At 52.0% G+C, this 24,035-nt stretch overlaps 2 protein-coding genes across 4 annotated transcripts in view; one reads left to right on the forward strand and one right to left on the reverse strand.

Annotated features, from left to right (window-relative positions):
- The window catches only part of CPNE2 (copine 2), a gene marked incomplete at its 5' end in the record, with an annotated part of 54,420 nt that extends 51,856 nt beyond the window's left edge, over positions 1 to 2,564 (forward strand). Inside the window, 2 exons of the mRNA XM_084270066.1 lie at positions 837 to 1,073; positions 1,987 to 2,564. Coding sequence (XP_084126192.1) covers positions 837 to 1,073; positions 1,987 to 2,094 — 345 coding nt within the window. The 3' untranslated portion in view covers positions 2,095 to 2,564. The remainder of the gene's footprint in view (positions 1 to 836; positions 1,074 to 1,986) is intronic.
- A 4,479-nt stretch (positions 2,565 to 7,043) lies between these two features.
- PSME3IP1 (proteasome activator subunit 3 interacting protein 1) lies at positions 7,044 to 24,027 on the reverse strand. 3 transcript variants are annotated; one of them, XM_084270204.1, is made up of 7 exons: positions 23,919 to 24,027; positions 19,973 to 20,118; positions 19,742 to 19,840; positions 16,317 to 16,439; positions 10,858 to 10,990; positions 8,926 to 8,990; positions 7,044 to 7,786 (listed from the first exon to the last, which is right to left on the reverse strand). In XM_084270204.1, the coding sequence occupies exons 2-7, from the start codon at positions 20,100 to 20,102 to the stop codon at positions 7,569 to 7,571; spliced, it is 768 nt and encodes a 255-aa protein (XP_084126330.1). In that variant the 5' UTR covers positions 20,103 to 20,118; positions 23,919 to 24,027; the 3' UTR covers positions 7,044 to 7,568. The 3 variants fall into 3 exon arrangements, with proteins under 3 accessions (XP_084126330.1, XP_084126329.1, XP_084126328.1); XM_084270203.1 differs by having other exon boundaries at positions 19,973 to 20,113; positions 23,919 to 23,983; XM_084270202.1 differs by lacking the exon at positions 23,919 to 24,027 and adding an exon at positions 23,756 to 23,850.
- Between the last annotated feature and the right edge of the window lie 8 nt (positions 24,028 to 24,035).

Genomic DNA, 24,035 nt, shown 5'->3' on the forward strand with positions numbered 1-24,035 from the left:
GCCCCTGCTTGGCAAAACCTCCCCAGCCGCAGCCTGGGGTTGTGTTTCAGCTCGACCCAGCCCGGTTTGGACTTGGAGTTCAGCACCAGAGAGCGTGGAGGGGAGGACACGCTTAGGGAGGGGTTGGGAGATGTGGGCTGGAGGGGAACCAAGCAATGGGCTTGGGGCTGCGTTCCCTCCCTGGCTTTTCCAGGACGGCTGCGCTAGCGGTTTCCAGAGGAAATGGAAAGAATGAGGAGAGGAACAAAGGGCTTTAATGTGCTTAAGTGCTTGTTTTCGTCATCGCCCCAGCACACGCAGCCTGTGGGATGTGCCAAAACCGAGCCACTGCTTTCCCTGGAGGCGGAGGAGATGGGCTTTTTGGGGGGTCCACATGCCCCAGATTTGCTGAGTCCAGCAGGACCAGCCATCTGTCTATCTGTCTGTCCATCTGTCCTCCCCCAGCTCCACAGGGCCAGCCCTGTTGCCCTCCTTCCCCCACAGGAAGGGGAGCAGGGGTCCCAATGCCACCGCTCCTGCATCCCCCCAGCTTGGTGGTACCCTCTGCATTCCCCCCCCTCAGGGCAAAATACTCTGGGGTGGGAGTTGGTTTGTTGCTTGGTTATTGTCCTCCAAAAAACAGGGTGAGGACAAGGAGCACTGAGATTTCTGGGTGCTGCTAACGGGGGGGGGAGGGGGTGATGCTGCAATGAACGTTCTACTCCCTAATCCCAGGGGAGCTGCCCTCCCCCTGACGTGTGGAGCCTCCTGGCCACTCTCACCCCACAGGCTGTGCCCACGGGGTGAGGGTGCCCCAGCACCACACTGGGGCTGAGCCTCCGCCCTCCCCTCCGCAGCAATACTTCATCCTCCTCATCATCACGGATGGGGTGATCAGCGACATGGACGAGACGAGACACGCCGTGGTGCAGGCCTCCAAGCTGCCCATGTCCATCATCATCGTGGGGGTGGGCAACGCCGACTTCGCCGCCATGGAGTTCCTGGATGGGGACAGCCGGGTGCTGCGCTCCTACACCGGCGAGGAGGCCGTGAGGGACATCGTCCAGTTCGTGCCCTTCCGGGACTTCCGCAACGTGAGTGTGGGCAGGGAGCAGGGATCCCAGGCAGGAATGGGGTGCCAAGCCTGGGAATGACCTCAGATGTGGAGCAGCCCAGCCAGAGGTGGAAGGTGGAGGGCTGGTACCCTCCTGCCTTACCCTGACCCCAAAAGCTACATCCCTGGGACTGTGTAAAATCAGCAGGGCAGGGGAGGGCAGGGGCAGATGGGGGGGCAGGGGCAGGCAGGGATGGCAGGGTTGGGCACAGGCTCCATCTGAGCATCCCCCTGGCTGCATCACCCCTAGTCAACAAGCCAGTTATTATAGCACGGTCCTGTCAGCGAGCTGGGGTGATACTGGGCTCGTATCATCCATCACCTATGCTGTGGGCTGAGGGGTTACTGCTGAATTGCCCCAGCTCTGGGGGAAGCCCCGAACAACCCCAGTCCCCTCAGGGTGCCTATGGAAAGGGGCAGTGCTGGTGCCTGCCCTGCCCGCATCCCCTCTGTGGGATGGCTTCCCACTGCCTGCTGCAGGGGGACTTGATGAAGGGAATGAAATAAAATGAGGTGCAGTTCTGCCCCCACCTCGCTCGGGCAGGAGGGTGCTGTGGCTGGCCCAGGATTGCCCAAGGATGCTGAACATCAGCCCGTGCTGATTTTCCCTCCCTGCCACCCTCAGCGTGGTCCCATCTCACCGCTGTGACCCAATACGTGTTTTCCCTGCCCTTCCAAGGAGGTTTGAACATCTCCTGGGGGGGCGGGGGGGGGGGGGGGGGGGCAGGTGTCGTACAGCCTGTGAGCCAGGTGTGGGATGTACCTGCTGCCAGCAGAGTCTGGGAGCGTTAACCAGAACGCTGTGGTCAGGAGTCGGGGAGAGCCCAGCCGGGGCTGCCCCATCCCTCGCTGCAGCCGCTCTCACACTGGGCTTGGTTCCTTCCTGCCTGCAGGCCCCCAAGGAGACGCTGGCCAAGGCCGTGCTGGCAGAGCTGCCCCAGCAAGTCGTGCAGTACTTCAAGCACCAAAACCTGCCGCCCATCAACTCGGAGCCGGCGTAGGGCTGCGCCCGGCCTGCTCCCTCTGCATGTCGCCGAAGCCCGCCGGCCCTCCTGAACGTGCATGTTCCACATGCTTTTAAGAGAAGAATACCCTCCCTGAAACACTTTGTTACTTAATTTAATTGCTAAATTCAGAAAACTCATCCCAGAGAAGCTTCTGGCTCCGTTCTGCCCAGTCCCGGCCCGAGGTGACACTACGCAGCCAGGCCCTGCGCCTCGCGTCGCCTGGCAGTATGAATGTACTCTGGGGCAGGGCAGTGGGATGGGGACAGTTTTTACAACCCCCCCAGTTTGCTTTTTCCAAGCAATGAAAAGCTGAATATATTATTATATGATGACCATCCGATGAGTGGTCACTGTATAGTCCCTGTACCTGTGTTGTACCCGTGCCTCTGTCGCGCTCGACGTTCATTTTTATACTGTGTACATGTTATATTTGTTATACTCAGGTTAATAAAGAAACTTGGACATTTAAAGCAAGGCTCTCCTAGCTGGGAAGGTCAGGGAGCATGGTGAGTGTGAGTCACCCCAACACCAGCTGGCCCAGTCCCCTGGCCACTCACCCTCATTTTTCCAGCTCTGGGTATGAAAAGCTCCCGGCAGCTGGAAGGAGAGGGGCTGGGTACCAGAATCTGGCTCTCCAGCAGCTCCTCTCAGCTGCTCATCACCAACTGGCCAACTTCAGCTGGCTGTTGGCTAGCTGAAGGCCCAGGAGGGTTGAATGTACTGCAGGGAGCACCAGCCTCACTCCAAACGTGGGCAACCCCGACCTCCCGTCCCCCCCTGCCAGCACAAGTGCTTGTGTTGGGAGGCTGGGGGCTCCAGAGCCTGCAGCTGGTTCACACACACGCTGTCAGCTCTGCTGGTTGCCTCTGGACACTCCTAGAGAATGCATGGTTGTGGTGGTTGACACACCAGAGGGACAGGATGGCATCCAGAAGGACCTGAACCAGCTGGAGAGGTGGGACTATGCCAACTGCATGGAGTTGAACAAGGCCAAGGGCTGGGTCCTGCACCCAGGTCAGGACAATCCTTGCTACCAGCACAGGCTGGGGATGATGGGATGGAGAGCAGCCCTCCAGGAAAGGATTTGGGGTCCTGATGGACACAGAGCTGGACATGAGCCAACAATGTGCACTCACAGCCCAGAATGCCGACAGCACCTGGGCTGCATCACCAGAAGTGTGGCCAGCAGACCAGAGAGGGGTTTCTGCCCCTCTGCTCTGCTCTGGGGAGACCCCCAGCAGTGCTGTGTCCAGCTCTGGAGCCCTTGGCACAAGGAGGACATGGACCTCTTGTTGTGGGGCAAGAGGAGACCACGAGGATGATCCGAGGGCTGGAGCAGCTCTGCTGTGAGACAGGCTGGGAGAGTTGGGCTGGTTCAGCCTGGAGAAGAGAAGGCTGCTTCTGGGGAGAGCTCCAAGCCCCTTCCCATCCGTGAAGGACCTACAGGAGAGCTGGGCAGGGCTGTTTGTAGGGCAGGGAGTGATGGGATGAGGGGTGATGGTTTAAACTAGAGCAGGGCAGGGTTAGGTGAGACCTGAGGAAGCAGTTCTTCCCTCTGAGGTGGTGAGACCCTGGCCCAGGTTGTCCAGAGAGGTGGTGGAGGCCCCATCCCTGGAGACCTTCAAGGTCAGGGTGGATGAAGCTCTGAGCAGTGTGATCTAGTTGACAGTGTCCCTGCTCACTGCAGGAGGTGGGACTATATGGCCTCTGAAGGGCCCTGCCAACCCAGAGCAGCCTGGGATTTGATGATTCTATGTCCTGCCGCCACCGACTCACCAGCACAGGGGCTGCCATGGTGGGGCCAAAGCACGGAGCCTACGCAGATGGAGAGGCCCAGGGGCAGCTCTGAGCATGGCGATGGGTGAGTCCCCAGCCCCTGGGAGAGGTGGGACAGCTCCAGGAAACATGCACCTTTCCAAGCCCCCTGGAAAGGGAAAAACCCAACCCCAGACTCAGCCACCAGCCCCCTTCTTCACAGGCAGGAGCTGCTTGTGGTGGGTGGCTCATTTCAGAGTAATGCTGCATGGAGCCCAGCTTCCAGCTCACAGCCCGTGGCTCTGGGAAAACAAACCCCAGGGCTTTTTCTTTCCACCAGAGAAGCTCACATGCAGCTGCACTCACTAGTAAGCTCTCCTGCTAGTAGAGTGTTTGTGGGGGCTTGTCGGGTTTTTTTAGCACCTCGCTGAAGCTTTAACAACCAGTACAGACAACAAGCAGTTTCTGAAGCTGTCTCTGGGGAGGGGATGAAGCATATGCTACACAGGCACGGCAAAGAGAGAACAGTCTTCAAAAAACCCCCAAAACCCAAACAAAAATCTAAGCCCACCACTGAAGTGCCACAGCCAGCCGTCCCTTGGTGGCCCCAGGTGAGGTGACAGCCACCGCTGCTGTCTCCAGGTCCGGTTTGTCCTCTGTCCCGTGTCCCTTCAGTCCCAGCACGTCTCCCAGTGCACTGCAGTGTTTTAACATCACTGAACCACAGACTGGTCTGGGTTGGAAGGGACCCCAAGGGTCACAGAGCTCCAGCCCCCTGCCACAGGCAGGGACACCAACCTCCAGGCCTGGAGCTACACAAGGTTGCCCAGGGCCCCAGCCAACCTGGCCTTGAACACCCCCAGGGATGGGGCATCCACCTCATCCTCTCTGGGCAGCCTCTTCCAGCCCCTCACCACTCTCTCTGGAAAGAACTTCCCCCAATATCTCATCTCACCCTTCCTTCCTCCAGCTTCACTCCAGTCCCCTTGTCCTGCCAGTGGCTGCCCTTTGGAACAGCTGATTCCCCTCCTGTTTCTCTGCTCCCTTCAGGGACTGGAAGGCTGCAATGAGGTCCCCCTGCAGCCTTCTCTTCTCTTCTCCAGGCTGACCCAGCCCAGCTCCCTCAGCCTCTCTCTGTAGGGGAGCTGCTCCAGCCCTCTGATCATCTTCATGGCTTCTCTGACCCCTCTCCAACAGTCCCACATCTTCCTTGTACTGGGTCCCCAGCTCTGGACACAGGACTCCAGCTGGGGCCTGATGAGGGCAGAGCAGAGAGGGACAATCCCCTCCCTGTCCCTGCTGCCACCCCTCTGCTAATGGAGCCCAGGATACCGTTGGCCTTGCAAGCTGCAAGAGCCACTGCTGCTCATGTTGAGTTTCTCATCCACCAGAACCCCCAGGTCCTTCTCAGCAGGGCTGGTCCCCAGGAGCTCCTCTCCCAGTCTGTATCTGTGACTGGGCTTCTTCCGGCCCAAGTACCTGACCCTTCGCAGTGTTGAAGCTCATTAGGTTCACCTGGGGCCTGTCAGGATCCCTCTGGATGGCTTCCTTTCCTTCTCTTGTGTCACCCACACCACTCAGCTTGGTGGCATCGTCAGCCTGCAAGAAGGGAGCGAGGGGCAGTGTGGCCACAGCCACAGCTGCTCCCAACCGGCTGCCAAACCCCACTGTGACTCCCTGTCCCAGGCAGCTGGGCAGGGGCATCGGTCAGGACCCCAGCCCCAGCGTGGCACAGCCAGGCCAGGCTGCTGCAACACCACGGGCTGGTGACGTGGGGTGATGCCAGGGAAGGACACCTGCATCTCTCCCTCCAGCTCCTCAAGGTGCTTACAAGCAAGTGCCCTGCTTCCAGCTCACTCCATGGCTCAGCATGCTGCGTAAGGCATCACAAGGGGAGCAGGAGGGAGGCAGAGATCACACCATTTTCCACCTGAAAGCGCTGTAGTTGCAGTAACTAGAGAAGAGGCAGGAGCAGCTGGGAGGTGTCAGGCAGCCCCAGGCAGGGGAGGAACCACAGTGCAGCTGCAGGGACCCAGCTGCGCCACAGGGCCGTGCAAAGGGCATTGGCCACGGGCAGCTTCAGCGCCAGCACCACCATACCTCTCCTGCTTCCTCTGGGACAGCTCCATGCTCCAGCTCAGGCAGGGACCCAACCCAAAGTTCCACCTACTTCAAGGGGGACAAGAACTACTTGGAAGAGCCCAGCGCAGGGCCACTAGGACAATGAAGGGAGTGGAACCCCTTCCTTATGAGGAGAGGCTGAGGAAGCTGGGCCTCTTTAGCCTGGAGGAGACTGAGGGGTGACCCCATCAATATCTGTAAATATGTAAAGGCTGAGGGTCAGGAGGACAGAGCCAGGCTCTTCTCAGTGATGGCAGCGACAGGACAAGGGGCAGTGGGTGCAGCTGGAGCACAGGGGGTTCCATGGGAACATAAGGGAAAACTGTTTCCCTGTGAGGGTGCTGGAGCCCTGGGCCAGGCTGCCCAGAGAGGCTGGGGAGTCTCCTTCTCTGGAGACACTGTGCTGTGCAGCCTGCTTGAAAGGACCCTGCTCTGTCAGGTGGGACTGGCTGATCTCAAGAGGTCCCTGCCAACCCCACCAGTCCAGGATCCTGTGGAAGCCCACAGGCTTCACTGCTTTTCTCTCTTACCAGTCAGCCTGGCCTCATACTCAGCTACAGCCCTTCCGCTGCCCAGGGCCTGAGCTGCTCCAACCCCCGTGCTGTGCACACGCAGAGGAAGAGAACAGGCCCCAGCTTTCCCAGCCTACTTCTGGCTCGTGCCTGGCTCCACGCCACCCCTCCACACGCCCACGTAAGGCTTCTTAAATCCAAAGCAACTTCAGAAACCACTCCAAAGGATGGTGGGGTCCTCCAGCTTCCACACAAAGAGGTTTGGCTGACCCAGGGTAACCCACCCGCCCCCACACGGGTTCACGCTCTTCAGGATGCTGGAGCATCGAGCCAAACGAGCTGCCAAGCGATGGGGCAGGAGCAGAGGGGCCTTAGAGCAGCAGCAGCTCCTCAGAGCTCACTCGGAGCCAGAGCCTTCCATCAGCACCTCTGCATCTGTGGGAGGCTGGCTGGTACTTGTGCGGCGATCTGAGAAAGGGGCTGGCTGGGTAGAGCAGGGAATTGCTTAATGGAACAGGAACAATTATGAATGGCACAAGCTGAGGTGAAAAAAAATGCATTCAGAATGTCTTTAATCATGTAACACTAAAACTTCTTTACAGTGTCATGGCAATCTACACTTCACCATCTGCTTGATTCTCGTTCTGCCCTCATTTCTCAAATACAGCAAAAAAATGACATTTTAAAACAGAACACATGGCTGTTCTACAAGACTTCACTGCTTCAAGGGAGTATTTTTTGCCTGTTAGTCTTGTATAAACTTCTTAAATCATCAGAATTCTTTCTTTCTGTAGGAATTTTGCAAGATAAAAGTGCTCTCCTTCCTACCCTCAGACCTTCATCACATTATGAGGTGTGCCTTCTGGCTTAGGACGGCAGCCTTTCTTCCAGGGTCAGTAAGCACCCCAGAAATGGCAAGGTGGTCATGGTGAGGGTGAAATGAGTTATTTTAGGAGTATCTGAGCATATTAAAGTTGAAAGGTTAGCTAGAAAGATTATATTTGGGGCAGAAGGATGCATCAAGCACCCGTGGGGGCTTTGGGAGATGCTCTGCACTACGTTACACACGGAGGGATGTTGTTATGGACCATCAAAGAAACTGTTGCTACGAAAGACAGAAGAGACGATCTTCCCAGTGGAGTTGATGGTGCCTTCGCTGTCCGAGCTGGACTCTGAGTCGCTGCTCCCCGAGTAGGCGCCCAGGCCAGGCAGGATCCCGATGCACACGGCTGCGGAGGGACAGTGCACTGCGGAGCCTCCCACCGAGCTGCTCCCCAGGGGAACACAGGATGGCTTTTCTGAAAGAGGGGGGACACCTGGGTCAGAAGTGAGAGCGTCACAAAGGGCTTCTCATCAGCCCAGGAGCTGCTGCACACCCTTTGCCTGCGATTGCCACGTCACCGGCGGCTGATTGCAGGATTTAATTAAAGCATAAGGCAGCTTTATGCTGCAATAAAGCTCTTCTGACAGGAAGGACTTGCTACCTCAGGGGATTTTTCCTTCTTCCCCCCCCTCAGCGCTCGTTTAAGCCCAGCTCTGCGCTGGCATTACAGAGTTTTCATTCTGAAGTTGTCAGTTTGATGCTTGTCAAATACCAAACCCACTAAATAGGAATAAATAGCTCTGCTTCGTAGAATTGAATTTGTTTTTTGTGATACAACAGGGTAGTTGGGGAAAAGTTTTATTCCAATCGCTCTGCTAGTCAACATCTCCCATCTTCCACTGCTAATTAATTAATTCCAGTGTTCTGAAAGTTAACTGAACAGAAGGAGCTTCAGGAAGCGCCTTGGGTTGTCATTACACAATTGCAGCTCACCCTGTTTGTGTCAGAGGATCTTGACAGCAAGTCAGTTGCAGCCCTGACAGCTGAGACTGAAATGCAACTTCATTTTTCTTCCCCCTCACCGTGATTTTCTGAAACAAATTGGTTTCAGGATGGACAAGATCACTTCATAGCATGAAAAGCTAGGAGTGGAGCTAGACAAATATATCATGTGCTGCTGCGGAGAGGAAAGGGATGACCTGTTCTCCATGTCTCCTCTTGACAGGACAAGCACGGAACGCAGCTATGGAGACTCCTATTAGTCCTCAGATAGAACTCTTTAGGGGTAAAGTCAATTAAGCATTACAATAATGGCCTAAGGAGGGTGCAGTGGAGATTTAAGTGCAGCTTAGACAAACATCTGTCAGGAGTAGTTTAGGCAGGGGACACACTGATGACCTGCAGAGGTTCCCTCCAGCCCTGCTTTCCGGGGCGGCTGTCAGCGCCTATAGTCAGCGTTTCTGCTGCTCTAAGGGAGAGCACGCTGACTGCACTCTGAGCTGTCTGGCATAATGAAGGAGCAGAAAAGGAAACCCTCTATCAGATTTAACACCAAGTCAGTTGCTGTTCAGGTGAGAGACAGCTCGCTTCCCACACGCAGAAATCAGGACGTACCTTGGTTCTTCTCTTCATGATCAGTGTCTAGTTTCAACCTCTTCACGCTGTTACTGCCATCTGAACTGTGGGAAACATAAGGAAGTGTCTTGATGCTCAGGAGCAACTGCTTAATTACCATGAAGTTACAAACGCTGAGGTGAATGCCAGCAGGGTCCCCTGATGGTCCCCAGCACTGACCAACTGCTGTTACCTGGGGGGAGTTGGGGAAACACACAGGATCCTACAAAGAGTCAAGACCTACACCTTTCCTGCTAACCTGGGAAACAGAAACGTGTCTCTGGGACTACCCCTCAGAGCTCTGACACTACCTCCTCAGCAGGAAGTACCACTCAGGGGGCCAGGAGTGGCTGCCTGAGCTTCAGCCAGCCCATGACACCGGGCTTGCACGTGTGGACAATGACCACACTTGATGGCACAACGTTGGCGTCTTTCCCCTTCCAGGGCTTCCTTCTCCTCCTTCACACAACTGGAGAGCCTGTTCTAAAACATCTCACACCCAGCAAGAAGCTCAGCAGCTTTCACAGCTGTTCAGTCTGAACTGAGAAAGAAAGAGGTCCTCTTTGGTGGCACAGGGTCAAAGGAGCAGTGCTGGGTCTTGTGACTCCCCACAGCTTCCACAGCCCCTCCCGGTCTCTGCTCAGTTCCTTTGTCCCCCTCCTGCGTGCTCCCACTCCTGAACCATCCACATCAACTCCCAACTTGAGCTGTGATGACCTAAAGGGATGGAGTGCTTCATGCAGGAACTCTTTTCTGTCCCTGTCAGAACACAGGGTACAGTGAGAGGTTGTTCTGTGCTGGGAGGTTTCAGCAGTCACACATCCCTTAGCAGGACACTGCAAAGCTCTGAGAGCAGATGCTGAACTCACACTACACTTGGTTCTGGCCAGTTTGGAATAAAAGATGGCAAAAGTAGAAGACCACAAAGCCAGTTCGTGATGGCACTGACATGTCAGTTCAGATTATATCTGCAGGCTTCAGATTTGCCATTAAGCAAAAGCCAGCTCCTTCTCTGGGTCCTACTACAGGGTTAAGTGTTAGTAGTTACAAGAAAAAAATCCCTCACATTGTTGGTGGCTTGTTCAGGGTTTCTCTTCTCCTTACAAATGCCACACAACTACCCAACCCCCTCACATGAAGTGGTGGAAGCGCTTCCTTCAGTTTCCAGACACACAATTACTGCTGTATGAGGAGCTAAACATCACCCTGCAAGAAAAGCTCCTAAAATAATCTCTCATTCCCTGGGACAGATTCAGAACCACTGACTGAATTGCTAGATGTCAGTGATCATCTTAAGTATTAGACGACTCAGCTGTGGGAAATAAGCCTGGTGCCACATGCCTGGTGTCTCCACAACCTGCAGCACACCAGCAGCTGCATCTCAGGCTGGGATCAAACCAGCAAATGGATCACAACCCTGAGTGCTGACATATCACTGCAAACCAGCAAGGAACAAGAGAAGGTTGCCTAATGCCCTCAGGATTAAATCAGCAGGCTGAGCTCTCCTCTCATAACCTGCATCTTCCCCACACTGCCCCCAGTAGCAATTAAACCAACTCCTATTAGACATCAGCCAGTCAATGACACAAACCTGAATGAAATCACACGAGGGAGGTGACACTGGTGTCTACAAAGAGAGATGTGAAATAGATTCCCCCTGGATCCCTGAGCAGGATTGCCCGAGCCTGGCAGCCCAGAGTGAAGAGCCTACCCGCTCGGTTTACACACACTTCTCTATTTGAATCACTTCATGGTTTTCCCACAGTTTGTGAGAGCCTACAGAAACAAGGCTGGTCTTTTCTTATACCTCCCCCCTTTTTTCTTTAGGGCTAAGGTTCACTCCTCACTCTCTGGAGGCAGTTTTGGCCTGCCTCCCTCCACACTGCTACCCGGGTTCCATTCCTTGTGAATTTATAGAGGTGTGAAACTAACCTTCTGTGTTTCACAGCTCCTGCCAACAGCTTTGCCTGAGAGAATTTGTTCTTGTTTTCCACTGACTTCATGGGCAATTTCTTCTCAGTTTCCTTCTTTGGGTCCATACTGACTCCCACTTTGGTGAGAGTGCTGTGAATTAAGGGTTAAGGATCGACTGGGAGGGAATAGAGAGAACAGACACTTCCTCTAGATATATTTAGCCAGCACTGCTGACAGCAGCGACCAAAGTTCATTCACCTATTCTATCAAAATAAGCTTATCTCTAATGACACAGAGCTGGCACCTTCCACCAAGACAGAAGAGACTTCACCCTTGGGGTTTGGAGCTCTGGGGGGTCAGTACCACTCTCCCCAGAAGATGTCCAGGCAGCAGAGGAGGAGCTGCTTTTCTGAGGTCAGAAAAGCACAACACAGGACACATCCAACATCCATCAACATCCCTGTTGTCACACCTTTTCCTGAAGGTCTTTGAAAAGCAAAAAGGGCAGATGAGACCCAAACAAACCAGACAAAAGGCAATGCCACACTTCCCCCTCCTGTGGGGATCAGCACATTGGTAATTCACATTTACTGCTTCAACCCCTAATCCTTTCCAGCAAACATGCAGCTTCCACTCCTGAAACCCTCCTTTTGCTGAGCTCAGCAGACTCCAGAGCCAAATAGTTCCATTTTCTCCTTGGTATTTCACACTCCAACTTCTCATCTCACCTCTCTGTCAGGGCCACTGCTGCTGGTTTGACCACCAACCCCAAGAGGAGACATTCCCCCCAAAAGGCTGCAACTGCACAAGGAAAACTAAGGAGCTTAAAACACTCTCAGCAAGGTGGGATGCAGCTGAAACCTGTCATGAGATGGAGAAGCTTAAGCAGGTTCTCAGACGGGATAAGAAGGAGCTTGGGCTGTTATTAAGACACACTCACTCTGCTCACACACTTAAGCATCTCCTTCTGAGGCAGGATCTAGATCTGTCCCTGGCAACAGTTAGTGTCTGGCTGTCTCTGGTGAAGAGAGGTCCATCTGAGATCCTGTTCATTAATGAGGTGCCAGTGGAGTCACAGAAGTTGCTGCAAAGCCATTAAGCTTCACATAGCAAAGGCAAATCAACCCAATTTAAAAGGTTGTTTATAACACTAAATCTAGGTTTTGGTCATTTTTTTCCCTTTAAATTCCACTGATCAAGAGATATAACAACAAGCTGGAGCCTCACAGGAGCCCCTGTTCTTGCAGGTACCCAGCAAACAGTGAATGTCACACCCAGGTGCTTCGGGCTTGGAGTGGTAGGGGGGGTTTCCCCAATGAAACCTGCCAAGGGAAACCCATTCACACCTTTCTTCAAAGGACAAGGGGCAATGGCTGCAAGTTGGAGCATAGGAAGTTCTGCACCAACATGGGGAAGAACTTTTCCCCAGTGAGGGTGAGGGAGCCCTGGGACAGGCTGCCCAGGGGGTGTGGAGTCTCCTTCTCTGGAGAGATTCCAGCCCCATCTGGACACCGACCTGTGCAGTATGAGCTGTGGAGCTGCTCTGGCAGGGGGTTGGACCCCATGAGCTCTGGAGGTCCCTTCCAACCCCTGTGATTCTGTGACACACTCCAAGTCTCTCTCATCACTCCACAATTAGGAGTGTTTCCTTACACCAGTCTGCAAAGGATACAGCAGTTACCCAGGCTGCTCCCTACCTCTGAGTCCTCTCAGCCAAAACCAGGCTGTTGGTCTGTCTGGTTTTTGGGATGGCACAGGAGTGCCATCCTGTGGCTGTCAGAAGCAATCAGACAGCTCTGCGTGTCTGGAACATGCTCTGACCCACGATGCCACCCCACTGGGGTTCGTTACCTGGTCACACCCCAGCACCACACGACCAGAGCCTGGCTGAGGAACACAAACACTTCTCTTTAAAATAAACCCAAACAAACCCAGCCAAATGACAGGCTTTTTGCTCCCACCCAGGACACCAGCCTCCCAACACTCAGCTGCCAGCAACACAGCACATTTTTAACAGAGATTTTATGGGTACTGCTGTCATTAGCAAAACCCACTCTACCTAGCCAAGCAGTGCCCCCACTCGGGAAGGCTGGGTTAGAAATAAACCTCTCAGGCTTAAATACCAAGAGCATTAAAAAGCTGTCCTACAGCAAAGCCTGCTTCTTGGAGGGGGACTTTTCCTACACAGGATTTAAGAGAAGAAGGTGGTTTTGAACTCTCCTTGGAACTGGCTTTAAAAATGTATCTGTAAATCTTTAAACACTGCCAGAGCAGTGGGGCCTGGGTGAGGTAAGGAGCGAAAGAAACTAGTTGTTTATGTACAAGGAAGTAAAATTCATAGCAATTTCTTATGCTTGAGAGAATATTAAAATACTCCAAGGCATGTTTATCCTTAAGATATAGGATTGCATGATTGTTCAGCCCCAAAACATTTTTAAAAAGAAAGAAAAAAGCTCGGTACTTGAGCACTGACATGTTCCACCATGGAATTAACACCTTTGGGTAGATTAAATTGGATGTGACACCAGGAAAAAGATCACATAATCAATCTTAATGGATTGACATCCCCCTTAGAAGTTTGAAAAAACACCTGAACAGCACCTGTAGATCCAGTAGGTTACCCACTGTGTTTTGTCACTGTAGCAGGAAGCCACTAGTAACAACGTGCAGGCAGAAAAGCACCTTTTGAACTTAAAAAGAATGCCACCAAAAACCTCACACACAGAGGAGTCGTTCTGCATGTTGCTCCAAGGTTGCTTGAAATATTAAATTAAAAAAAAAAACAAAAAAGGAATTTAAATGGACAGAGAACTTCTCTGCTTCCCAGGAGATGAGGTGACTACAAAACAGTCTCCCTCTGCCTCATCAGAGGAGCCATGAAGATGCTCAGAGGGCTGGAGCAGCTCCCCTATGGGGAGAGGCTGAGGGGGGAAGGGAAGGGAAGGGAAGGGAAGGGAAGGGAAGGGAAGGGAAGGGAAGGGAAGGGAAGGGAAGGGAAGGGAAGGGAAGGGAAGGGAAGGGAAGGGAAGGGAAGGGAAGGGAAGGGAAGGGAAGGGAAGGGAAGGGAAGGGAAGGGAAGGGAAGGGAAGGGAAGGGAAGGGAAGGGAAGGGAAGGGAAGGGAAGGGAAGGGAAGGGAAGGGAAGGGAAGGGAAGGGAAGGGAAGGGAAGGGAAGGGAAGGGAAGGGAAGGGAAGGGAAGGGAAGGGAAGGGAAGGGAAGGGAAGGGAAGGGAAGGGAAGGGAAGGGAAGGGAAGGGAAGGGAAGGGAAGGGAAGGGAAGGGAAGGGAAGGGAAGGGAAGGGAAGGGAAGGGAAGGGAAGGGAAGGGAAGGGAAGGGAAGGGAAGGGAAGGGAAGGGAAGGGAAGGGAAGGGAAGGGAAGGGAAGGGAAGGGAAGGGAAGGGAAGGGAAGGGAAGGGAAGGGAAGGGAAGGGAAGGGAAGGGAAGGGAAGGGAAGGGAAGGGAAGGGAAGGGAAGGGAAGGGAAGGGAAGGGAAGGGAAGGGAAGGGAAGGGAAGGGAAGGGAAGGGAAGGGAAGGGAAGGGAAGGGAAGGGAAGGGAAGGGAAGGGAAGGGAAGGGAAGGGAAGGGAAGGGAAGGGAAGGGAAGGGAAGGGAAGGGAAGGGAAGGGAAGGGAAGGGAAGGGAAGGGAAGGGAAGGGAAGGGAAGGGAAGGGAAGGGAAGGGAAGGGAAGGGAAGGGAAGGGAAGGGAAGGGAAGGGAAGGGAAGGGAAGGGAAGGGAAGGGAAGGGAAGGGAAGGCTGTGGGGGGACCTCACTGCAGCCTTCCAGTCCCTGAAGGGAGCAGAGGAACCGGAGGGAATCAGCTTGTTAAAAGGGTAGCCAATGGCAGGACAAGGGGGATGGATTAAAACTAAAGGAGGGAAGGTTTAAATTGGATATTAGGGGGAAGTTCTTTGCAGAGAGAGTGGTGAGGGGCTGGAAGGGGCTGCCCAGAGAGGGGGTGGGTGCCCCATCCCTGGGGGTGTTCAAGGCCAGGTTGGCTGGGGCCCTGGGCAACCTTGTGTAGCTCCAGGCCTGGAGGTTGGTGTCCCTGCCTGTGGCAGGGGGTTGGAGCTCTGTGACACTTGGGGTCCCTTCCAACCCAGCCCAGGCTGGGATTCTGTGATTAGCAATAAGCTCTATAAGTTACTGCAAGACTTCAGCTCCAGAGCAAGATGCTATTCCTAGGGCTGGAAGGAGGGCGATCAGACATGCCTGTGTCCCAGAGAGGCCCTGCTCAGCTGTGTGCTTAACTCAAGACAGCGTAAGGTTCCCTCTGGGCAGGTATGGTTCCTCCCTGACGTCTGTGACCTAACTAGAGCTGTCAGCTGCTTCCACAGCACGATCCCTGCATCAGCCAGGCCCGCAAGCAACCATCACCAGAACTAAATATATCCCACCAACATCCCAATATTAGATCCAACAAATCAAGACAATATTCCAAATCCATCAACCAACTACAGCCTGTTTCTGAGTCAAAATAAACACAGAAATACAGCTTTCCCATAAGTGTGTTACTGAGGTAACATAGATGCTCTTCACAGAAGACATGCTCTGAGTTGTAGATCATTAACTAATACCAGGTAAGGCAGATCTCTGTGGCACTGGCATTATTCAGCTTTACTTGATGCCTAGTTTGGGTCACCTCCTTGTGCCCACGAACTCTTCCCTCTATACTAAGCCACCCTTGAGAACTTGTGCTTTGTTCATAGCAAGGGTTCTCATCAGGAAGCAAAGCCACCATCATGTTTTGCACAGATTCAGTGAAACTCAGAAATCCCCAATGTTTTGTGCCAGAAGCCTCGAATCGTTCCAGCCTCCCTTGCCTTGCCACTGATCAGAGAGAAAAAGCATCCTACATTGTTTCCCAGCACATCTTCATGAAGAGTTGGCATTTATCAGCAAAGCCAAACCCTCCTGCTCTCGGTTCTGCCTCAAGGTCTGCAGCTCCCAAAGAGAGCCTGAGTTCCCACAGGTGCTGCCTTCCCAGGAGAAAGCCTGCACACCTGCACAGCTGGGTCACAGGTATTTCATTCTTATCCCACAGTTCTATTCAGCAGAAGAAAGCAGCTGATACTTCAAAAACAACAGAGAGAACAATTCAAAAGTTATTTCAAACTGTTCCATTAAACCCAACCAACCTGCAGCTAAAAAACCTAAACAGGAACATTTACTTTCCAATGGAGAAGAGAACTTCTACGCTCTCTTTTTAGTTGTGGCATTGCATGCCCTCAAGAACAGGAAAAAACTAAACAAATTCCAAATAACCCAAACGACAGGGAGGGCAAGAAGGAAAGAAAAGCCCTGAAGACATGTGGGGTGAGGGGAGGAAATCAGACCTTCCACCCAACAAAAACATGAAAGGCTATCACCACACGCGTTCTGTGAAGCAGTTTTACACAAAGACTGTCAGTGACAGCCACACAATCCAGTCTCTTCAGCTCCTCTGTGTAACCACCAGCCATTTTAATGCAAAGGATATTCTGTATTCATTTAGTTCTTTCAGCTCTTCTTCTCTCCGTTGCTTCTCTAGTAGCTCTTGCTGCCGAGAAACCTCATCAAGGAAATGCGTCTCGTCTTCGTCTAAGCCTCTTACCATGTTTTCTGAGTGGAGAAAAGAATGCACATTGATAAGCTAGAACCACTTGGGGAAGCAGCCTTTTCTTTTTCATCACTTGGCCCTTCTCTTTGAAGATTTTCTGACAAACACCCACATCTCTCATGTGCCATTTCTAACACTGCCCAGGTAGCACACCTTGCACCGAGTCACGACTCTGACAGTCGTGCTGCTGTGCCAAGTGAAGGGTACAAAGCAAATTCCTTCTGCTGGATTCTCTAATTAAGGAGTGAAAACACTGCACAGTTAATGATACTGAATGCTAACAGGTGGAAGCTCTCACACACACAGATCATGACAAACTAACATGGATTGAACACAGCTCTACAAGAGAAGAGCAGGGCACAGCTCAGGGCAAGCCCTGAAACGCCACGACCTTGCTGGTATGATTACAGTTCAGACAAGTGGCATTTCTGCTGTTCTGAAAGGCCATCAGGACAGGCACACAACAACAGCCACATGTATTTGTGACATGTATCCCCAACGCATTTGTTGGTTGGGTTTCAGGCACCAAGCTTAAGCCTGTCTCTTCAAAACCTGTTCTTCAGCCAACCAAACTGAGAAAAAAAACCACAATAACCTCTACTCACAAATCTCACCTCAAAAAAAAGGAACAGCCAGTTAGTAACTTAACTGAGAGGAACATAAAAAAAAACAAAACCCAACAAAAAAACCCCAGCAGAAGCAAGACAACCCTTAACTTCCAAATAGAATGACACTATTTCTCAACACACCATCCTACTTTACAGAAAGGACATGCTAGTGCAGTAGGGATGTCTTATTTTCTGTGTTCAATGATTCTAAATCAAATCCTTTATTTAGAAAGGTAGCTTTTTTTTTTTTTTTAAAGATAAGTCTTGCCATTTGTAGTCATCCTCAGAAATTCTAACCCAAACAGCACCTTTAGTTGCCATGAGAGTTTAATGCCCTAAGAGGATTTTTAGGCTTTTATGTGAGATCACTGTATTTGTTTTTTAAATCTTCACCCACATACTCAGGTCCCACTCACTTTAATGGCAAGCTGAGAGATCCATTCACACTGCTAATTGGCAAGATTCTGTTTTTGCCTGAAAAAGCTCTAGAGATTGATTATTTGAGATGATTTTTTAAAAGGCTGAGCCCTGCTCGTTGCAACCACAAGAAAGCAGAGCTCATTCCTACATCTTTACAGGCCCCTTCAAACAGAGAGCGGTGAAACTCTGGACACTTTCTGAAGCAAATGACATGAATTGATTTCACTCTCTGCCTGTCTGATCTGCAAACTAAGAGAAGCAGCTGTAGAGATAGATGCTCACAGCTGACACCACTGAGATTCCCTACAAAATCATCTGCAGTAGGTTTGTTAGTGGGTCTCCAATTCCGCAGGGGTCGTTCCAAAAGCAGGACTTGGTTTACTTCTCAGTTACTCCCTCTCAGGAATGCTTCTCACTCCGGTACTTGGTTTCCTGAACCAAAAGGAAGACACTGCAGGCTGAATATAACTTGGGAAGGGAAACAGTTACAGTAGATAGTTAGCAGAAGCCTTTCCCATCCAGGTTGGCAGCCTGTCGCTTGTCTGGTGGCTGCTCGGACAAGAATTCCCTCAGTCACACCCCAAAGGATGACTTGGATCAAAAGTTTACTGAAGTAAACTGGGAACTCTCCAGCTGGAAAGAATCCCATGGTACAGATGGAGACTTCAATGCATTAATGTTGCTATCTGTACTTTCCACTTTTCACCACTAAAAATACAAGCGAAACAGAAGAGACAGGAAACAGCTTCCACTTATCCTGAGCTTGTTACCATAACCATTGGAAAAGGAAACTCTTCAAGTTGTGTTTTAGAGAATACTAGTATTATATCTAGTTTAAAACACTGTAACATTCTACTAAAATGACTTAACTTTGCAAAGGAAGGCATTCTTGCAATGCTGAAGAACCCAGCAGGAAAGAGCACTTCCAGTCTGCATACTGGTTTCTATCCACACAAAAGCTGCAGCATAGTTGTGTTTGCACACTTCATGTGAACAAAAAGTCCCACCACCAATTCTGACTGGTGGACACCACAGTGCATTAACCTTGTTTCTACTCCTCCACAATCCCCAACGATAAAAAAACCCACCTTATGAAGGTTTTAAGGCAAATTTAAGTACATTAGGGGACTAACCTTGTCACAAGCAGCCAAATTTAGCTGAACCTTAATGAGGCAAACTAGTTGTCCAGAGCCCACAAAACACTGACCTCTAGTTAGTCAGTTCCTCCCACTTACCTTCTCCCAAAGAAACTGGGCTACAGGAACGACTCTACGAGCACATACTACAGAACAGGAAAGGCAATGAGCAATGCATGCAGCAGCATCTGCAGGGCAGGAAGTGTTATCTAACAGAACTCAAAGATTGTGCCATAGCCAAAGGTAAAATTTTCTAGACAGAACTGAGATATGTGAACTGGAGTTTAAAGAACGGGACAGTTGGGAGGGGTAAGGCTTCCAGCTATGGACCCAAAACTGAGCAGAACCCACCTGGAAACAGAGCCCCACAGTATTGTCCTCACTTCTCTAGTTAGAGCCCATAGCTCCCTTTTAACCCCAAACAGCTGACTAGTTAATTTTCTAGCCCTTGTTATCACCTCTGCACTCAGTAGCACATATACAGGTGATGCAATGCAAAGGAATTTTCTATAAAACCAGAAATTCAAACACCTGTAGAAATTAGGTTTCCTTTTCATTTCAATCTACTTTTTGAATCAACTCCTGCATCAACTCCTTTTTGAATCCAACTCCTGTTTACTTCTCCCAAAGAGTAATTTTGAGCCTCAAATCACTTCTGCATCAATTAATTGTAAGTTAGTTGAAATGCAACAGCTACTGGAAGGGGATTTCTTTTCACTGAATCAAATAGGATGTTCCTGTGTGAAAGTATGAGTTGAAGGGCCACAAAATCATGTGATGTTTCCTCTTTTCCATGGCTTGGTATCAGAGGTTTGGGGTTTTTTCTGATATAACATGGAAAATAAGCCCAGTTTGCCACACTCTGCCGGAACACAGCTTCATAACTGCAAGCAACTGCTGAGTTTCTCATGTGCACAGTGCTGTCTCAGTGCCCACAACAATATGTTATCTGCAGGAACATCTACCATCCTTGAAAAAAATACAAGATTTCAATTAGTACTTTGCTGAAGTCTGTTTATCTCCTGGAGAGGCAGACAAGACACACAGCTACATCCCTCAGTCAGATATTGCATACAGCTGTTGCACACAATACACAGAGTTTGCTGGGTTTTGGTTCAAAATAGTAACCGTGGTGCTTACTGAATTTAAATTGCTCCTCAAACTCCTGCTGCTTCTTTTCTCTCTGTTCCTGAAGTCTTTCATACAACGAACGTGGGTCATACGCCTCCTCCGGGCATTCTGAAAGGCAGGAACAAATCAGGGAAGGAAACCATATGTTAGAAGTACTAAATCCCCAACAGATCTCTATCTCTGTCTAATAATTAGAAATCTCTGATCTCTTTCCTGTAATTATTTAAATCTACCCCATACCTTCTGGATCCTCAGGTTTCCGGACCTTTTCCCATTCCTCTTGCCTTCTCTTTCGCCGCTCCTCTAACTCCGATTCGGACACAAACCTCTTGTTAATCACAAGGTCAGCAGTACCATCTCCCCCATCCATCGTGGAACAGCCTGTCCTAAAAAACACAGCATAAATTACATGAGGGGCCTGAGTTCACTTGGTGAAGGAGACATTACTCCACATCCCAAAAAGCAGCTCTGCAACTTGTAGCAACTTCGGTTCTCTGAAGACCACTGCATAGTAAGTACTGAGATACCTACTCACTGTGTATCTGGTAAGACTAACAGCAGCATCTATTACTCCTCTGTTACTCTTTTTCACAATTATGTCTTCCTTATTACTCGTCTCATGGTTTTCTAATGTTTTGGTTGGCCATGAGCCAGCAATGTGCACTGGGGGCTGAGAGAGACAATGGGATCCTGGGGGGCATCAAGAGGAGTGTGGCCAGCAGGTCACAGGAGGGGATCCTCCCCCTCTGCTCTGCCTTGGTCAGGCCCCACCTGGAGTGTTGTGTCCAGTTCTGGGCTCCCTGGGATCAAACAGACAGGGATCTCCTGGAGAGAGTCCAGAGGAGGATACAAAGATGATGAAGGGCCTGGAGCATCTCCCCTATGAGGAAAGGTTGAGTGAGCTGGGGCTGTTCAGCCTGGAGAAAAGAAGACTAAGGAGGAAATCTTATTAATGTTTATCAACATCTTAAGTATGGGGTGCAGGGGGAATCGCCCAGCCCCTTTTCAGTGCTCTGTGGAGACAGGACAAGGGGCAATGGCTGCAAGTTGGAGCATAGGAAGTTCTCCACCAACATGGGGAAGAACTTTTACCCAGTGAGGGTGAGGGAGCCCTGGGACAGGCTGCCCAGGGGGTGTGGAGTCTCCTTCTCTGGAGAGATTCCAGCCCTGTCTGGACACCGACCTGTGTGACCTGTCCCAGGGACCCTGCTTGGGCAGGGGGTTGGAGCTGATGAGCTCTGGAGGTCCCTTCCTACCCCTGTGATTCTGTGATTCTAAAAGTCATATTTTAATGGCATTTCCCCACCCCACTGCATTTACCTGGCTTAAATCAACAGTGAGTTGCAGAAATTAGCAACAAATCTCTCTAGCCTTCAAAAGCTCTGTGGACATACTGTGCTGGAGGGCTGTCAGTTCTGTCAGTGAAAGAGGGAATTCCCTTGGGCTAAACCTGGAGCTGGGATTAGAAAACAGCAGCACAGACCCTCCTCAGACAGCACACCCACTCTCTGCTTCAAGGGACCCGAATACCCGAGTACTCCCCACGCATCGATTTCATAGAATGCTTTGAGTTCAAAGGGACCTAAAAGATCACCAAGTCCCAGCCCCTGCCATGGACAGGGACACCTCTCACTAGTCCAGGCTGCTCAAGGGCCCATCCAACCTGGCCTTGAACACCTCCAGGGAGGGGGCGGCCACCACTTCATGGGCACCCTGTGCCAGGGCCTCACCACCCTCATAGTGAAGAGTTTCTTCCTAATATCCAATCTAAATCTCCCCCTTCCAATTCAAAATCACTCCCCCTTGACCTATCACTCCCAGCCCTTCTACAAAGTCCCTCCCCAGCTTCCTTGCAGGCCCCTTCAGGTACTGGAAGGTGCTGTAAAATCTCCCCAGAGCCTTCTCTTCTCCAGGCTGAACAACCCCAACTCTCTCAGCCTGTCTTCATAGGAGAGGTGCTCCAGCCCCCTCACCATCTTCATGGCCTCCTCTGGACCTGTTCCAACAGTCCCATGTCCTTCTTATGTTGGGGACTCCCGAATTGGGCACAGGACTCCAGGTGGGGTCTCAGGAGAGCGGAGCAGAGGGGCAGAATCACCTCCCCTGACCTGCCGGCCCCGCTCCTCCTGATGCAGCCCAGGACAGGGTTGGCCTTCTGGGCTGAGTGGCATTGTCAGCTCCTGTCGAGCTTCTCATCCACCAGCACCCCCAAGTCCTTTTCTGCAGGGCTGCTCTCTGTCACATCAATACAAGGCACAGGGTCGGGGGGAGGTGGCGGGGGGAGATGCTCCCAGGAGTCATCATAAGAAGCAGCTCACGGTCTCAACACCTGTAAGCCCAGGGTGGAACAAACCACTTGTGCTAGTCCTAAGTGGCTCCTTTCAAAGTCTGTTCTGCCAAAGTCTATTCTTATACCAACCATTCACAAGTACAATGTAAACCCCTGCACTGACCACTATCCATTTAAAGCTCTGCTAATCTCATGCTTTTTTCTAGTTTCTTCTTATTCCCTGGGTATAACTAGACAACTGCCCACTGCACTGCCAAGCTGTATTCATCTAGGATCGGCCCCTGCTTCCATTTCAGCACTGGAAAAGAATGCTGTGCCTTTCTTCTTGCAGAGAGGGAGGGATGCAGTAACCCAAGTAACAGAAGGAAGCAGTTTATCATCCTTCCTTCACACCACCAGGAACCACTCCTGCAGGAAGCCAAGTCCCAAAACTCTTAAAAAAACCAAGGCTTGTTTGTAACACAAGTGACAAATCGAAGTGGCAGGAGAAATCCAGGTCAGAGCACTGGGCACACATTCGTTAGAGCAGGATGCATTCTTAAGCTGGGTGTTCTCAACAGGATTCTCTGAAGAAGGGGGGAAGAGAAGGACAGAGGGAGGGCTGGTGGGTTTATCTTTTCTTTCTTTGTTTGTTTCTTTTTCACTATCTCACAAAACCCCACCCCTAAGGCACCACCACCCTCCAGAAAGCACAGAACACCTGGCCTTCGGAGTGCCGCTTCTGAAGGCGGTTCAAGCTGGAAATAGAGAGGTAAAGAAAACCCAATCTCCCTCCTGAACACAGGTCTAATCACAGGGCCAGCTTTCCTACCCAAGGGCTATGTGAACAAGAAAACTCCCCTTGTGTCACCTCAACCCATCCATCTGTAGTGGAACTTTTTGTTTCCTCTCCAAGAGTGACAAAAAGCCATAAAAGCAAACTGAACAGGATTCAGCAAGGGCACAGGATGACCAAAGCCTCCAGCAGCAAACTACCAGCCTTCTGGTTCACCTCATTCCCTGAGACAATAGCTTTTAAGATACCTGAAGTTGATTAAGGTTTAATAATTTACATACAGATGTTGCTCAGTTCTTCCCTACAACCCCAGAAATCACGGTCTGATGAAACGCAGGCACTAATTTGTTATTTCAGCAAATAACAAGTTCACTGACAACCACACACTGGGCTAGAAAGAGGGGAGAGAGGGGGTGGAATAGAAATGAAGCAGTATCACACTATAGTACATTTGCACTTCACCCATTCACTATTTCTCTGCCTGATGACTACACACTAGTGAGGGACACTTGCAGTGGCAGCACTATGCCACAGCTGTAAGCTGCACCTCTGGATACCACCACCTGGTGAGATTCCCAGCATCAAAACATCCTCCAAACTTCCCAGCTCTTCCCTAGGCCGGGGCAGGTCATGGGCAGCGACGGTGCCTCTGGTACCGGTGCGCTGCCTCCTGGAAACACCGGGCGCCTCTACCCCTCACCACAGCGGGCTCCGGCAGGGCAAAGCAAGCGCCGCACACCCCGTCTGGAGCCACCCCGCCGCCGAAGGGCGAAGAGTCGGTCCCCACCACGGCGCGACCAAGGTGAAATCCGCCGCCGGGAGCCGGGACCCGCTGCTAACGGGGCCCGAGTGCGCTGGACAGAGAGAGCTCCTCGGACACCAGCCCGGGCCCGCTCCCGGACCGCCCCGCCGAGCCCTCACCGCGGCCTTCCCCTCTCGGCTCCCCCCCGGCACTCACCCCGGGAACGGCCTGTCCCCGCGGAACGGCCTGCGGCCCGCTGCGCTCCCAGGGCCCGGTCCTCCCGCCCTGCACCCTTCAAAGGGCCCCGCGCCGCACTCCCAGAGCTCCCGAGCCCTGCCGCCGCCCCCCGGGGCTCAGGCGGCCCGCCGCCACCACGTACCGCGGCCGCCGGCCCGTCGCAGCGAGAGGCGCGGCCCGGCTCAGAGCGCCGCCATTGAGCCTCCCTCACAGGCCCGCCCCGCGCCATCCGGCGCGCCAGCAGCCCCGCCCCTTCCGC

Source organism: Gallinula chloropus, assembly GCF_964237585.1.
Source record: "Gallinula chloropus genome assembly, chromosome: 13".
Taxonomy (NCBI): Eukaryota; Metazoa; Chordata; class Aves; order Gruiformes; family Rallidae; genus Gallinula; species Gallinula chloropus.

Bases quoted from the DNA above. Each gene is read 5' to 3' on its own strand.
- PSME3IP1 (XM_084270204.1), bottom strand. From the start codon at position 20,102: ATGGATGGGGGAGATGGTACTGCTGACCTTGTGATTAACAAGAGGTTT. The intron at 16,440-19,741 runs GTAAGCACCACG...TTCTCCACTCAG, and splicing joins TGAGGAGCAATTTAAATTCA to AAAACATGGTAAGAGGCTTA. The intron at 10,991-16,316 runs TATCCTTTGCAT...CCTTAATTCACA, and splicing joins AGAACTAAATGAATACAGAA to GCACTCTCACCAAAGTGGGA.